Source organism: Galleria mellonella, unplaced genomic scaffold (assembly GCF_026898425.1).
Source record: "Galleria mellonella isolate WM207_F2 unplaced genomic scaffold, CSIRO_AGI_GalMel_v1 utg40, whole genome shotgun sequence".
Classification (NCBI taxonomy): Eukaryota; Metazoa; Arthropoda; class Insecta; order Lepidoptera; family Pyralidae; genus Galleria; species Galleria mellonella.
Window position 1 is genome coordinate 4,364,001 of NW_026442094.1, and position 11,528 is coordinate 4,375,528.

Sequence of the window (11,528 nt, forward strand, 5' to 3'; positions counted from 1 at the left end):
GATATTTAGGAAGAACTTGATTTCTATTATGTAGAACACGATTGAAAATATGTTTTTTTTTTTTATATAGTTTTATCTTTTATATATTTATATAACATTTTAATTATTGCTTTTTATATTATGTGTTTTCTTTTAATGTATTACTCAAGCTGTGCACATAATATAATCGGATTATAACCTAGCCGAATCACAAATGTAATTATTACTTAAGTTTCTTATGGTTGTAATCTGTTTTATGTGTCAATAAAAATAAAAAAAAAAAAAAATAACAAAATATAAAAAAAAAAATCAAAACTAGGCAAAATAGCTTTCGCGTAATCGTTCGCGAAATCGGGTCTTCGTAATGATAAAATAAATAAACTTCGTAATGATTATAATAAGGTTTCTAGTTATCTACAACCCAAATGCCATGAAAATCGATCTTACATTTTAATTATGAAAGTCAAACAGAATATGTTACAAAACGATATAGACCATAGGGAAATATTGATTTAATTCAATTCAAAATAAAAGCTAGAAAGATAATATCACAATCATAAGTCAATGATAGAAAAACAAACCAGTATTTGTCTTTACAAAACTCTTAAGTTTAATGTTAGTCGATCATGCAGGGGCTTTTAACGATCATGTAAAATTAGACATAGTGCATTTAAACAAATACACATAATATTAACAGAGATTTAAAAGAGTAACTGTTGAGTTTCTTGCGGTGTTGTATCATATATATATATATATATATATATATATATATATATTGCGGTGGTATTGTCAACAGATAACAACCGAACCCTGCAGTAGATTAAAAAGAAAATAACAATTTAAAAGTGTTTGTAGACAAATCTATTAGATAAATAAAGATGATTTGAATTTGAAGTATACCAGAGAATAATAAAAATAAATATTTTTTAAGCGCCCCAGTCGAATTTGTTCAACTAGTATTTTCTAGAACGTACCGGCTCCACAAAGAACTTGTCTGTATGTTCACTTATTGAACTACCTACTACATATATTAGTATGTTGATACTAATAAAACAGAAACAGAATATACGAGTAGGACAAAAAATTTATTAGAAATAGGTTTATTTTTATACAGCTATAAACTAATGACCGGTTGTAAATTAAAAAGATATCGTTTTTAAAATAAGTTGACACATCCATAGCAACAATCGCTGCTTTCTGTATTTGCTCTTGTATTAAATTTTATTGTACTTTTTATATTGTTTTTATCCTATTCCCTTCCACTACGGAAATATTAGCTGATATCTCAAGCTAAATACCAAAAAATTTGAACTACTTTAAAATTATTTGCCATAATCAGAATGTTTATTAAAAATCAATAGTGAGTCGAGAGCTCGGGGCACGACGTTGCTACAAAGCTAAGTGGTCAAAAGGTTAAAACACAACATAACCTCTGCAGATTAAAATCGAATTTATCGAAATTATTGTTGGTACATTTCTATTATACACACACGACTACATAAAATGCATTGCCCGTTAAAGGCAATCATTGCTCAAGCGTTATATTGCCGACTATTATTATCGCCCCATAATATAATTCAATTAAGAAACATAATCATGGGCTTGATAATGGCCTTAAAGTGTTTAAGATGAACATTAAAGTGGCCTCGTAACTCTTCTTGACTATTTCCGATAAAAGTTGTTTATCAGACACTAGGGAAAGTATACTTTGATTAATGATAGAAATAACTTACTAAATCTAGGTTTTTTTTTATGATAAATCGATCTATCGAGGTGAAAGAAAAAAAAATCAGAAAGAGTCCCTCCTGGAGACCATCGCTCTAAATTAATTCCAGATGTATTTGTCACGATGGACTAATTGCCTTTTCATTCTCAACTATCATTCTTCACTGCTGCCCTGCCAGCATATATTAGCGCGGGCTGGGTTACCATTCCATTATCACCCATTAAAAAAAACAGCTCCATTGATTGCAAGCAATATAAATCTTATCAGATCGACCTCCACAGGGTCTCGCTAGAAACTGTTAATTTCTGGTAAATTAATTACGATGAACTAACTGACTCGATTCATCACCACTTATTATCCCTCACTGGTAGCTGGCCAGCATAAAACAGTATCATAGGCACGGTTGCTATTCATTTTCATTCATTAAAAAAAATATAAAGTGATAACTGAATAATCAAATACTTTTGCCGAAAGGTTCAAAACTTTCAATTTAAAAAAAGTATCATAATTACACAATGCTATATCATCGACAACATACCTACGAGTAACATCAACCTTCAACACCTTGAGCAAACCCTTTGTAGGGAAGCAATGAATCATCAATAATGATTGCGTTCAGAGATCCACCTTTTGTTTAAGTTCTTTGTAGTAATTAACCAGCAATTACTTTATTGTTTTCTCATCGACTTACCATGCAGCCAATTTTTTATTGTTACGTATGTATTTTATACCGCAAATATTTCATCATTTGTTTTATAATAAGATTTTATGATTGATCAACTAATTAATTAATCTGTGTTATTTTTAAAATTAATTAAAATGAGTTTCCATATCTCCTGACGTACGCAACTATTAAGCATTAGCTCTTAAATATTAAAAACAGATAAATATAAAATTTTAGCCTAGTAAATATTCTTTTATAAAATACCCAAAATGCAGTTACAAATTTGTATCAATACATAGTTGTGTGTAGACGACCATTTTCTGACTTGGCTACTGTACTTTCGCCGAGAACAAACATGGTTTCCGTAGTGTAGCGGTTATCACGTGTGCTTCACACGCACAAGGTCCCCGGTTCGATCCCGGGCGGAAACAGGTCTTTTTGTTATTTTAAATACATATTCAAAGTACCAATACTAAACCTATAAATAATGATTTCAAAATCCTTCATTTAAAAATCTTCAATATTTTAATTTTTATAGGTTTCATATTCAATTAGAAAATTAATAACATTAGTACATTGTTTTCATAAATAATAAACAAAACACTTTTACATTTCCTTATAAAAAGCATATTAGTCAATGTAGTACTAAAAACATTACTAATGTAATAAATGGTCAAAATATTTTGAGATAAAAAATAATTCTATTAGGCATTCAAAGTATGTATATTATTAAAATATTGAAAAAGGGTTCAAAATTTCGTAACATCTATTCATAAATGCGAAAGTTTGTGAGGATTGACGTTAGTTACTCTTTTACGCAAAAACTACTGAACGAATATGAATGAAATTTACTACACATATAGTTTATATTCTAACTTAGAACACTGGAAACTTTTTATTCTAATTCACGCGGGCGAAGCCACGAGATACAAATTACTACGTAATACATACAGTACAATTTGTTTTTTATTCTCAGTAATTTTATTTTATGCGAAACATGAGTCTCGTTCTGTGTAAAATTTTTACATAACTTCCTACAAATGTACAATATTATAAATATGTGTAGTATTCAAATAAATGGTGGATAAACGACTAATTAAACCTAGAAAGTAGTGAACCAACTCGTTCAAAGATCAGAGTTTCCACATAGGTTGACCGCAAACGCGGAAGCTGACCTACCCACGTGAAGCGTTGCCAGATGCAATTTTTGTTTTGGTATTCTATGGGCCTATATTATACATACCTATAATGTTTATGTCATGTACGGTTTACAAATACCAAAATTGTCAAAAAATTACCCCAAATTATGCACGTCAATTTTATCATTCCTGCAAAACATTGCCATCACAATTTTTAACCCAAGATTGCGATCTATCCACGTTTCCCGCGTGGTACTTGACATTATACGGTACTAAATCACAAATTCCTACTAATATTATAAAAGTTAAAACGATTTTATCGTTTGTTGGCAGACAAGGTGGCTGTTATCTTAATAATATTATAAACATGGAAACTTGTGAAGAAGTTTCAATGAATGCAATCACTCTTAAACGGCTAAACAGATTTTAATAAAATTTGGTACTCGGATAAATTATACCTTATCTGTTAGGATATAAAATGAGACCCCAATTTGCAATTGTAACGAGACATTAAAATCGTAGTATATAGCGCTGTATGTTTTTTTTTTTTTTTTTATGAAAAGAAAAAGTGATGTTAAATTCGGTTGGCTCATTGTAACGAATTGACCACATTGGTTTCCAGAGGTATCGCGTGGAGGTCGACGATATTATCGTGTCGTGTTATGTTAATTCAAAAAGCGCACATCGTTTTTCACTTTAGTATAAGCGGCGTGTATTAGCAAAGTACTTCGTCAAATAAGGGACAAGCAAGTATTCCAGGAATTATAATCAACTTTTATCGCGTGATTAGATTATTATTATCAAAAAACTAACATTGCTTGTCTTTGGTTCCTGTTACATATGAATGATTAGTGGTAAAATGAATCGCTGCTCCAAATACAATTTTACAAAATATAATCAAAATAATGCCTTTCATTCGGACTATTTTTTTTATTTCGTTTTGTGTTTATACATGTATCTTAAGTGATATCTCTGCCAATTGTCATCCAATTTCAATGATATTTTTATTCCCACTTAAATCATTTTATAAAAATTGAAGTTGATCATTTAATGTAATGTCAACAATGGAGAAGCTATTGGAAAAATTGCGTATACTGTATCCATTCATACATTCACATGTTTCATGCAATATATATGATTTTCATATTGTCATATATTACATAAATCAGTGTAAGCGACTGTAAACATTTAATATTTTTAAAAAATATAATGTAATTCCAATAATACGCGGTAGGGGATTATAGGTCAACGGCCTTTGAACGCGTGACTTGTGAGAACTTGGCTGTTTCAAACCAATACCTATATTGTCTAAAATCATTGTGGTGCATCAGGCAACTTAAATTCGTAAAAATATAATAGGAGTCAGTAATAAAAAATGAGAGATTTTTAAAATGGGTATTTGATTACAGCACAGTGACATATGTAAGTGTAAAACAAAATATAAATATAGAACATCACTATTTTAAAAGTGGTATCTTATCTTATATTCGCATATGGGGTCAGCTAAGCTGTTGCACGTCGACCCATTGGGATCTTTGTGCTTCCCTCTGCCTTATACCATCATTTTATAGATCCTTTGTGTTACCTTAACAATATCATGCGGTTTAAGATATCTGTAGTCCCCTGGTTCTGGATAAGCTGTTCCCAGTAGACTCATTAAAAGTGATAAATATACAAAATTGTCAGACATTCTTTCTCTTTGAATATTTAATAGAGTCTAATATATCTAAGTAAATTTTGAATCCACCTTAATACTAATAGATCAGTAGTCACTTTTAAACACTGAATAAATTTATTCACTTATTGTGATTCTATTATGTATCTGTAGTTTTAATAATAATTAATAATTATTTAGAATTAATTGTAAAATAGTCTAATTTATATATTTTCAAATTAGACAGAAATTTAAGATAAAAATAGTATTTAAGACAGAGAAGACTAAGCTGGACAAGCCATATTTTTATCGGTCATGTGACAAAGTTGTAAGCTATGCTTTCAACTTTCAAAACACCATTATAAAAGAAAATAAAACCTTTTATATTATATTTTATTGAAAAATTGAAATTCTATATAAATCATACCAAGCATAATCTAATAATCAAGAAGATAATGTATTATAATTACACTCAACATACAAATACATTGAAGAAAGAATAAATCAATAACTAACTCATTAATATACACTAATATTGATATTTACATACATACATACATGTTCATACTACACACATTAAAATCAACATATAACAAGTTTCCTTTGTTTTATGTGATGAAACCTTGAAGTGCCTAATTACAAGATACATGTGTTATAAAGTTACAGTGTGAAACATGTATTTAACATTGATTTATATTAATACACTTGTATTTTTATTAGTATTTTTATATGTATAACATGTGTTATACATATAAAAATACTTTTAATTGTTGTTGTGGATGGTCAAAAGACACATTTTGATTTTTGAGAAGTAAATTTTATCTATTTGTCATTAAAGGCCTGAGCAGATTATATTATAAATCACATACAGGTGCAGTTCTAACAGTAAATCTGAACACGATCCAGGCAAAGAAACACGAGTCAAAAACAACAAAAGCCTCCTATACTAACATGGGATGTCAAGCGTTAAGTTACATTCAAAATTTTATGTTATTTATAAACTTTTCCATAATTTCTGTTAATTTAATCAATAGCATGGTAGATTCTTAATTTAATGTACAACTAATGACTTCAATTTCACTTTGTACAGTGTATACAACATGTGTATATTATAGCAGCGCAAGTTTAAAGGTTTCATTACAACCAAATTAAAATATATATATATAGATTTGTCTTAAGTCACAACTTGAAGGTCTGGATAAAGGAGGCCGAGATAAAAATATATTATGTTGTAGACAAAATGCTCATCTGTGCAGACACATCACAATATATAATTTCAATAGGTATAAAACATTTGATATCTAATAGAGATAAGATTAATTTCAAATCTCCTCTTCAAATGATTCTTTTAGGATAAGGTTGGAATGTGGTTGGAAGCAAAGGATGTGAAGTAGGTAGGGCTTGGAAACCATTTGCTCTGTTCTTGATTAACACTGTAAAAATGTTAATTTCATTGTATTTTCACACACAGTTAAATTAGATCAATTATGTCATGCCCCTTTTCATGATTCTTTATACCAATAATGAAATATGTAGCAAATCAATTGGGTAACAGAAATGGCAAGTTATGTACCAATGACTAAGTCCTGACTAACCTTTAATTATAACTTGAGTTAATAAAACCACTTAATCCCACTGATGGAAATGTTCTAGAGTCAGGAGAGTATTTTGACTCATTGATATACTACCCTCACATATAGAACACAATCTGGTGATCAAATATAATAATTACAAACTGAGTGATTCAGAATTAGCCAATTTTCAAAACTTATGTGTAAAAATAAAGGGCAAATAAAACTTTTAAAGTATTATTGCACTATTTACAGTAATAAGGCAAAATATGAATATAGAATAATTATTATATGTAGCAAAAATCACCAAATGTGATCTATTAATTACATTACTCTACTGGTCAACTGATATAAAAATCTTACAAACTGAATGCACCTAGCTAACTAAAAAGTACTAAAAAAAATAACCTCTTGTATTATGATTATGCTTATTAAGATATTATATGTGTTGAACAAATTGAATTGTGGCTGAAATTACATGACGCATAATTAATTAATTCTAGTTACTATTTGTACACAACTGCAAGTTTGCAACGAGTAACATCGAGTAAATGAAAAAGCTAACGGTTCTGAATTTAGTTGATACTTAGTACATATAAAGTAACAGAAAGAGACGTTTCTTGAATAATAAAAGTTAAACGTTGGCAAGCACGCTTTTATTGAACGAGAAAAACTGTAAGTTTATCGCAATTATAAGTAGATAAACAATACTCACCCGGCGCGACAGGTGCAAAGAAATGCAACTTCACAAACTTTATCTATTCACAAACATAAAACACAAGTAAATGATAACATAACATAAATTATGGTCCACTTTAATTCTCTTTGTAGTTTCGCGAAAAATCACACTGAATTAGGAATGAATACTGTACTGATTCCAAGAAATAAAGTGAACTGTTGATCGAACACGAAATCCTTGTTTTTGACAGGTGGAACTTGCAATTGCAATGCGTCAATGCATATATGCAAGTTAAGCCCTTCTTACACGAAGCGTTTTATATTGTCGGTAGCAATTCTCGAAGATATAAAACACCTTATTAGATAATTATTTATTAGATAAATTAGAATACTATAAACAATGTTTTTTTTTTAATATTATATGATGTCCATTAAATAGGCAATTACTACATTAATAATTGCATTTTAAATTAAATGAAATTGTTGCCTCTGAATTAATCATTGCAATCATTTACGATTAAATCATCTAATGGAGCATCTAACTAATTAATATGCAATATCTACAAAAATTATAAAATAAGGGAGGTACATATCTTTATTGCCTTTTGGCTAGATAATATCTATATTTCTATCTTATCTATCTTTTATTTACTATTTCCCTTCCGCTGCGAGCACCTTTCTACAAATTTGTAGCAATACTTTTAGTTCCTGAATCGCTCTACAGAGGCACCACTGACGGTCGCTTGCTAATTACTAATAATTAAATAATTTTCGATTATTGCGATTGCTTGTTGTTATAAGGAATTATTTAAACTATTTTATAAAGCTTTTTAAACTACAGTATGATATTTTAAAGTCTATAAACTAACTGGGTAACACAATGGGATGCATTTTGAAGCGCCATTTCCCTAAACATCTTTGAAATATTTATTTTAAGAATCAGTGTGAACCAATTTCCTAATAGATTTAAAATTTATAAAATCAATAAAATAATAATTAGAAAAAAAAATGAAATTACTAAATTAAGAACTAAATTATTATGTTTAGAATACTCAGAATCAGGCCCTTTAAATGTAAATTTACAATTTATTTAAATTAGATGTATATTTCATCGTTTTTATGTATAGATTATTTTAAACTGTGTGGTTATAAACTCAATCAATAAAGGGATACATTGTTTAAATAAATTATTTTATTTAACTACACTTTTTCATAGCAATCACTTAAATATATTTCCACTTAGCCAAGCTGAGTTTTAGGTGTACTATAGGTGCGTTTCCTAGAGATTTTCTTTTGTGAGACTTGCAACTGATGTAGTTGATTGTACACTTCACTCCAAATATCATTCTGTTCTTCTATTGGAATTGTTTTTCTAAAAAAAAAGGATAAAAAATTATTTTCAATGAACACAAGTAGATTAAGAAACAGGATATGTCTATGCAATATTTCTTAGTCATTCTTTTATACGATCAGAAGTGAACCTGCTGACAGACAAACTGCTGAATAAAACTCAGCTTTCTATCTCCTTTCTATTTAAATAAGTTTTTAAGTCTTACAGTTTACTTGCACCACCTGTGCTATTGCTTTACATTGGCAGGATTCTAATGAGAAATGATAGGTAAAGTTAATTTATCAAGAATGGTGTCCAGGGGAAACTGCATATTTAAACTGATGAAGTTTATTAATGACAATTGGGCCAATAATTTCCATTTCCAACAACCTCCCCTATCTCACCAGTTATTCTTTGAAACAAAAAATCATATCAGCCTAATGCATAATGCCTTTCTAATGTTTTAATATTATTGGGTCAGTATTGTGATGTATGTGAATTAAAATATCATCACTTCAATCATTCAAATATCATCAATCTAAGATGGACAATCACACAATTTTAGACACTGAATATTTTTTAAACTGTAATTGTACTAAAAATATGAATGCATTCAATTAAACTATGGCCTCATTTCTATCAATTCAGTAACATTTGTAAGTGTTGAATTTTTAAAATTTACTAATGTTTATATCCTGTCACATAATAACTACAATTTTTTTGTATTACTATTACATCATTAATAATTAAATTTATATTTATATCTATGAATAATTTAAACAAGTATTTAGCCTATCAACATACCTGTACTGGAGCATTAAGTCATATTTCTCCCATGGTTTCTTCCTAAGCTCTCTCCTAACCCTGTCTTTCTCTTTCAAGTGTTCCTCAATGTTAGAAATACCTTTCAGCTCTTGTCTTTCCCATCTTTCTAACCAAGGTCTTGGTTTCAGTTTAACCTAAAACAATATGAAGTTACAATTGTTATAAATTGCATTGCACTATTGCACTGACCAAATCAATACAGCTATAAAGTTAGTATTCTATAATCTTACTAAAACTATAAATGTGAAAATTGTTACGACAAACTCAACAAAACAATAAGTGGATTGTGGCCACTCAGTCTCTCCATTAAATATGTCTATGTATATGTGTATGGTATACACAGATACTTTTCAGCTTGCTAACACAAACCCAAGACTTGTTTATATATATTTCAAGTGATAAATAGAGGTGATTTTGTGTGGCAAAAAGAGATTTCAATTATATGTTATAAGCATATTCTAAATAAATTCTAGATAAATTTTTGAAAGAATGAAAGGAGAAGGAGAAAAAAATATTATAAATTATACATATTTACTTGAACAGGGTTGATTGGTACAGGGGTTCCTTCAGGCAATATTTCAGGATCCATGTCAAATGGGAAAGTACTGTATTCTGGGAGAGCATCCCTTAAATAAAACAGTTTATCATCTAGTCGTTTCTCAAGGCGCAATACTTGTATCTGATGAATGGTTGGATCATAAAGATCATACCTGATCTGCAAAAAAATACAGCTTTTTAATAAAATAAACAGTATGCACACAATACACTTTTTTTACACCACATGACATTTTGTTTCTTTGTACACCACATTCACAATATTCATTGGGAATCTGTAATTGGCTAATGTCCATACAATATTTTTAATTATTCTAGATATAAGCTGTTGATTCCAAATTTAATATTAAAATAAATAAGTAAGCCCCTGTTTCTATTTAAGTTCTATTGTTTTTTTTTCATAAAAGTGTCAATTCTTCAAACTTAAAGCTCTATACTATTCATAAAAAATGTTTTACAAATATGGTTCTTATTGTTACAATATATTAAAGTGAATGTTTTTTATTACACATTATTGTTACACACCTCTACACCCTGATGATCTACAACATTTCTAAGAGTGAACTCAGCACGGAGTCCGCTTCCTTTTCTTTCTATACAGATACCCACGAACCTGTTGGTCTTGCTTTGAGCATGTGGATCTGATATGGTTACGGCAAGAATTGACCCTGAAAATGCAACACTTAATTAAATAAATAAATATATGTAGTGTTGCTACAAATTATTAACATTTTAAAACTGATACATTATCTAGATAAAAATATAATTCCCAAATAAGTGCAAATTGTAGCCCTAAATTAAAAAAACTTGCATTATCTTACCAACATAAAATTCAGGTATTTCAATTTGATTTCTTCGTTTCAACATATCCATTCTCTCCAGTTTTTCACGAAGACTGTTCCTCCATTTAGGATTGGGATCAGGGAGAAATTCAGGATAGACATGTCTGCATTTCAAAATTGGATTAACTGGTTTTCTCCCAGACCGCCTTTTAACCTCATTTCCCGATTGTTCTAAAACCTCCGACTTTTCGGGTAAAGTAGATAGATTTAGACAGCCTATGGAAAAATAATAATTAAAATCAGCTTTGCGGATTTAGTAAAAAGTAGTAATATTAAGAAAATTATAACCTCTTCGTAGGATCCATTTTGTTGCAGCCACAATATCAGTCGTCTTTCTTAGAGCCAATGACATTGTAAAATTTAAAAATACCGACTATGATTTGAGAAAATTTCCTCAAAAATTAAAGAAATGATATACAACATGCCAATAATAAAATGTGTAAATTTGGAACACAAATTAAAAAACAATAAAAAGATGTTCTAGGTTTTATAATGACAATAACTGATAGCTCATAAAAAACCACAGATTATAAAGACTACATCTAAAGAAATTGATTAGAGACTA

At 29.2% G+C, this 11,528-nt stretch overlaps 2 protein-coding genes and 1 non-coding gene across 5 annotated transcripts in view; 1 reads left to right on the plus strand and 2 right to left on the minus strand.

The window, feature by feature from the left end:
- The window catches only part of LOC113520263 (klarsicht protein), a 384,839-nt gene extending 377,180 nt beyond the window's left edge, over positions 1–7,659 (minus strand). For 2 of the 3 annotated variants that reach the window (XM_052898113.1, XM_052898112.1), the window contains exon 1: positions 7,449–7,659. The gene's annotated coding sequence lies outside the window, so the exon portion shown is untranslated. The remainder of the gene's footprint in view (positions 1–7,448) is intronic. The other variant, XM_052898110.1, reaches the window with a different exon arrangement.
- Positions 2,728–2,800, plus strand: Trnav-cac (transfer RNA valine (anticodon CAC)). Its single transcript has one exon. It is a non-coding gene; the product is annotated as a tRNA-Val (tRNA).
- A 922-nt stretch (positions 7,660–8,581) lies between the features above and the next one.
- Positions 8,582–11,461, minus strand: LOC113520347 (39S ribosomal protein L19, mitochondrial). Its single transcript, XM_026905659.3, has 6 exons — positions 11,252–11,461; positions 10,943–11,179; positions 10,647–10,789; positions 10,102–10,281; positions 9,546–9,700; positions 8,582–8,783 (listed from the first exon to the last, which is right to left on the minus strand). The coding sequence occupies exons 1-6, from the start codon at positions 11,313–11,315 to the stop codon at positions 8,651–8,653; spliced, it is 912 nt and encodes a 303-aa protein (XP_026761460.1). The 5' UTR covers positions 11,316–11,461; the 3' UTR covers positions 8,582–8,650.
- Positions 11,462–11,528: the final 67 nt, after the last annotated feature.

What these genes read in the sequence shown, in the direction of transcription:
- LOC113520347 (XM_026905659.3), bottom strand. Translation starts at nt 11,315, where the DNA reads ATGTCATTGGCTCTAAGAAAGACGACTGATATTGTGGCTGCAACAAAA. An exon ending in TACCAATCAACCCTGTTCAA is followed by an intron (nt 9,701 to 10,101) that starts GTAAATATGTAT and finishes ATATTGTTTTAG; the next exon opens with GTTAAACTGAAACCAAGACC. An exon ending in GACTTAATGCTCCAGTACAG is followed by an intron (nt 8,784 to 9,545) that starts GTATGTTGATAG and finishes CTTTTTTTTTAG; the next exon opens with AAAAACAATTCCAATAGAAG.